Genomic DNA, 5,171 nt, shown 5'->3' on the forward strand with positions numbered 1-5,171 from the left:
GCTATTTCCTTTCCCATGTTAGGGAAGTTTTCGACTGTAATCTCTTCACATATTTTCTCGGGTCCTTTCTCTCTCTCTTCTCCTTCTGGGACCCCTGTAATGCGAATGTTGTTGCGTTTAATGTTGTCTCAGAGGTCTGTTAGGCTGTCTTCATTTCTTTTCATTCTTTTTTCTTTATTCTGTTCCGAGGCAGTGAATTCCACCATTCTGTCTTTCAGGTCACTTACCCGTTCTTCTGCCTCAGCCTTTCTGCTATTGATTCCTTCTAGAGTATTTTTCATTTCAGTTATTGTATTGTTCACCTCTGTGTGTTTGTTTTTAATTCTTCTAGATCTTTGTTAAACATTTCTTGCATCTTCTCGATCTTTGCCTCCATTCTTTTTCCGAGGTCCTGGATCATCTTCACTCTCATTATTCTGAATTCTTTTTCTAGATGGTTGCCTATCTCCACTTCCTTTAGTTGTTTTTCTGGGGTTTTATCTTGTTCCTTCATCTGGTACATAGCTCTCTGCCTTTTCGTCTTGTCTGTTTTTCCGTGAATGTGGTTTTTGTTCCACGGGCTGCAGGGTTGTAGTTCTTGTTGCTTCTGCAGTCTGCCCTCTGATGGATGAGGCTCTCTAACAGGCTTGTGTACGTTTCCTGATGGGAGGGACTGGTGGTGGGTAGAGCTGACTATTGCTCTGGTGTGCAGAGCTCAGTAACACTTTAATCTGCTTGACTGTTGAAGAGTGGGGCTGGGTTCCCTCCCTGTTGGTTGTTTGGCCTGAGGGAACCCAACACTGGAGCCTACCTGGGCCCTTTTTTTGCGGCTAATGACAGACTCTTGGAGGGCTCATGCCAAGGAGTACTTCCCAGAACTTCTGCTGCCAGTGTCCTTGTCCCCACGGTGAGCCACAGCCACCCCCTGCCTCTACAGGAGACCCTCCAACACTAGCAGGGAGGTCTGGTTAAGTCGTCTGTAGGGTCACCGCTCCTTCCCCTGGGTCCCGATGCGCACACTACTTTGTGTGTGCCCTCCAAGAGTGGGGTCTCTCTTTCCCCTGGTCCTGTCAAAGTCCTGCAATCAATTCCCACTGGGCTTCAAAGTCTGATTGTCTAGGAATTCCGCCTCCCCTTGCCAGACCCCCAGGTTAGGAAGCCTGATGTGGGGCTCAGAACCTTCACTCCAGTGGGTGGACTTCTGTGGTATAAGTGCTGTGCAGCCTGTGAGTCACCCACCCAGCAGTTATGGGATTTGATTTTATTGTGATTGCGCCCCTCCTACCGTCTCATGGTGGCTTCTCCTTTGTCTGTTGGTGTGGGGTATCTTTTTTGGTGAGTTCCAGTCTCTTCCTGTCGATGGTTGTCCAGCAGCTAATTGTGGTTCTGGTGTTCTTGCAAGAGGGAGTGAGAGCACGTGCTTCTACTCCGCCATCTTGTTTCCTCTCAGGTCAACCTTTTAGACGTCCGATAAATGAAGGGATAATTAGCATAGAAAATTGGTGATAATAAAGGAAAGATAAATGAAATTGTAGCTTTAATGCAGGTTGAATTGGTGTTCTCCTAAGAATTTATTCTCATATTTTTCTGTGCAGTTTACTGAAGTCCTGCAAAGACTTCAGGAGGCATGTTCTTATTCATTTGTTCCTAAAACTGTGTAGCTGTCCTTGCTTACTTTGTCAAAGTAGTAGAAATAACTTTTCATGAAATGAATGAATTGAAATTTCTTTTGAACCTATACGATTTAGAATGGTTTATGTTGGGTTACATTTTTTTGCTCAAAGTATAGTTGGTTGTTTACATGCCACTTTAACAAATACTACTTTTTCTCCCCCATAAAAAGTTGTAATGGAGGTTTAGTGCTACATTGGCTTCCTAAAGACAACCTTTTAGGTATTTTGTTATGGATTTCTATAATACAGTATACTTGATTACAATGAGATTTCCTTTTGGAAATCTGTACTATAATCTATAACCTCTACTTAAAGACTTACAACTAACCTATACTTTATCTAAAATTGTTGGGAAAAGATGCAATTAAATACTTTTACCTCAGAAAGTTTAGAATTTGTCATGGTTGAATATGTTAGTGATTGAAAACATTTTTTAAAAATAAGGTATACTTAGCAATTTTATTCAGTTGGTAAATTCTAATGAATGTATAATGTTTGTTTTGTTTTCTATACAGCATCATTACTTATTCCTGCTGGTAAAACTCTTCCCACTTTTACCACAGCAGAACTGGTATGTATCTTATTTAAGAGATATATATATATATATATTTTTTAAATTTTTCTTTTCAGCTTTAAAACAGTTTGTCATAATATAATTTTTTTTAATTTTTCTTTTCAGCTTTAAAACAGTTTGTCATTCTACAATGCAAAGACTGAATAAGGACAAAATATAATCTGAGAGTATATAGTATTAAATAGTATTTTCAGTATGGTATGGCATTAATTGTGTTACATCATTTCTGCCCCTACCAACTTTGTGATATTATGTGTATTTTAAAATCTAATCTATTTTTAAAAAAATTTTATTTTATTTATATTTTTATACGGCACGTTCTTGTTAGTCATCCATTTTATGTGCATCAGTGTATACCTGTCAATCCCAATCTCCCAATTCATCACACCTACCCCCCCCACTGCTTTCCCCCCTTGGTGTCCATACGTTTGTTCTCTACATCTGTGTCTCAACTTCTGCCCTGCAAACCAGTTCATCTGTAACATTATTCTAGGTTACACATATATGCGTTAATATACGATATTTGTTTTTCTCTTTCTGACGTACTTCACTCTGTCTCACAGTCTCTAGATTCATCCACGTCTCTATAAATGACCAATTTCATTCCTTTTTATGGCTAATATTCCATTGCATATATGTACCACATCATCTTTATCCACTCGTCTGTCTATGGACATTTAGGTTGCTTCCATGACCTGGCTATTGTAAATAGTGCTGCAGTCAACATCGGGGTGCATGTGTCTTTTTGAATTATGGTTTTCTCTGGGTATATGCCCAGTAGTGGGATTGCTGGATCATATGGTAATTCTATTTTTAGTTTTTGAAGGCACCTCCATACTGTTCTGCATAGTGGCTGTATCAATTTACATTCCCACCAACAGTGCAAGAGGGTTCCCTTTTCTCCACACACTCTCCAGCATTTATTGTTTGTAGTTTTTCTGATGATCCCTATTCTAACTGGTGTGAGGTGATACCTCATTGTAGTTTGATTTGCATTTCTCTAATAATTCGTGATGTTAAGCAGCTTTTCATGTGCTTCGTGGCCATCTGTATATCCTCTTTGGAGAAATGTGTGTTTAGGTCTTCTGCCCATGTTTTAATTGGGTTGTTTGTTTTTTTAATATTGAGCTGCATGAGCTGTTTATATATTTTGGAGATTAATCCTTTGTCCATTGATTCATTTGCAAATATTTTTTCCCATTCTGAGGGTTGTCTTTTTGTCTTGTTTGTAGTTTGCTTTTTATATGTAGCTGTCCAGTTTTCCCAGCACCACTTATTGAAGAGATTGTCTTTTCTCCATTGTATATTCTTGCCTCCTTTGTCATAGATTAGTTGACCATAGGTGCATGGGTTTATCTCTGGGCTTTCTGTCCTGTTCCGTTGATCTATATTTCTTTTTTTGTGCCAGTACCATATTGTCTTCATTACTGTAGCTTTGTAGTATAGTCTGAAGTCAGGGAGTCTGATTTCTCCAGCTCAGTTTTTTTCCCTCAAGACTGCTTTGGCTATTCGGGGTCTTTCGTGCCTCCATACAAATTTTAAGATTTTTTGTTCTAGTTCTGTAAAAAATGGCATTGGTAATTTGATAGGGATTTCATTGATCTGTAGATTGCTTTGGGTAGTATAGTCTTTTTCACAATGTTGATTCTTCCAATCCAAGAACATGGAATATGTCTCCATCTGTCGGTATCATATTTAATTGCTTCCAACAGTGTTTTACAGTTCTCTGCATACAGGTCTTTTGTCTCCCTAGGTAGGTTTATTCCCAGATATTTTATTCTTCTTGTTGCAATGGTAAATGGGAGTGTTTCCTTAATTTGTCTTTCAGATTTTTCATCATTAGCATATAGGAATGCAAGAGATTTCTGTGCATTAATTTTGTATCCTGCTACTTTACAAAATTTGTTGATTAGCTCTAGTAGTTTTCTGGTAGCATCTTTAGGATTCTCTATGTATAGTATCATGTCATCTGCAAACAGTGACAGTTTTACTTCTTCTTTTCCAATTTGTATTCCTTTTATTTCTTTTTCTTCTCTGATTGCCGTGGTTAGGACTTCCAAAACTATGTTGAATAATAGTGATGAGAGTGAACATCCTTGTCATTTTCCTGATCTTGGACGAAATACTTTCAGTTTTTCACCATTGAGAATGATATTTGCTGTGGGTTTGTCATATATGGTCTTCATTATGTTGACGTAGGTTCTCTCTGTGTTCACTTTCTGGAGAGTTTTTATCATAAATTGGTGTTGAATTTTGTCAAAAGCTTTTTCTGCATCTATTGAGATGATCATATGGTTTTTATTCTTTAATTTGTTAATATGGTGTATCGCATTGATTGATTTGCGTATATTGAAGAATCCTTGCATCCCTGGCTTCCTGGTTCAGTCTTGGAAGGTTATACTTTTCTAAGAATTTGTCCATTTTTTCCAGGTTGTTCATTTTACTGCGATAGAGTTGCTTGTAGTAGTCTCTTAGGATGCTTTGTATTTATGCGGTGTCTGTTGTATCTTCTCTTTGTTCATTTCTAATTTTAGTGATATGAGTCCTCTCCCTCTTTTTCATGATGAGTCTGGCTAATGGTTTATCAATTTTGTTTATCTTCTCCAGGACCGAGCCTTTAAGTTTTATTGGTCTTTGCTCTTGATTTCTTTGTTCCTGTTTCGTTTTTTTCTGCTCTGATTTTGATGATTTTCTTCCTTCTGCTAACTCTGGGTTTTGTTTGGTCTTCTTTCTCTAGTTCCTTTAGTTTTAAGGTTAGGTTGTTTATTTGAGATTTTTCTTGTTTCTTGAGGTCGGATTGTATTGCTATAAACTTTCCTCTTAGAATTGCTTTTGCTTCATCCCATAGGTTTTGGTCTGTCGTGTTTTCATTGTCATTTGTTTCTAGGTATTTTTTGATTTCCTCTTTTATTTCTTCAGTGATCTCTTGGTTATTTAGTAGCATA

At 37.8% G+C, this 5,171-nt stretch overlaps 1 protein-coding gene across 1 annotated transcript in view; it reads left to right on the forward strand.

Moving 5' to 3' along the window:
• GTF2A1L (general transcription factor IIA subunit 1 like) overlaps positions 1-5,171 on the forward strand; it is a 69,697-nt gene that overhangs the window by 23,170 nt on the left and 41,356 nt on the right. The window contains exon 4 of the mRNA XM_028496704.1: positions 2,168-2,223. Coding sequence (XP_028352505.1) covers positions 2,168-2,223 — 56 coding nt within the window. The remainder of the gene's footprint in view (positions 1-2,167; positions 2,224-5,171) is intronic.

The sequence above is a fragment of the Physeter macrocephalus genome, chromosome 12 (genome assembly GCF_002837175.3).
Source record: "Physeter macrocephalus isolate SW-GA chromosome 12, ASM283717v5, whole genome shotgun sequence".
Classification (NCBI taxonomy): Eukaryota; Metazoa; Chordata; class Mammalia; order Artiodactyla; family Physeteridae; genus Physeter; species Physeter macrocephalus.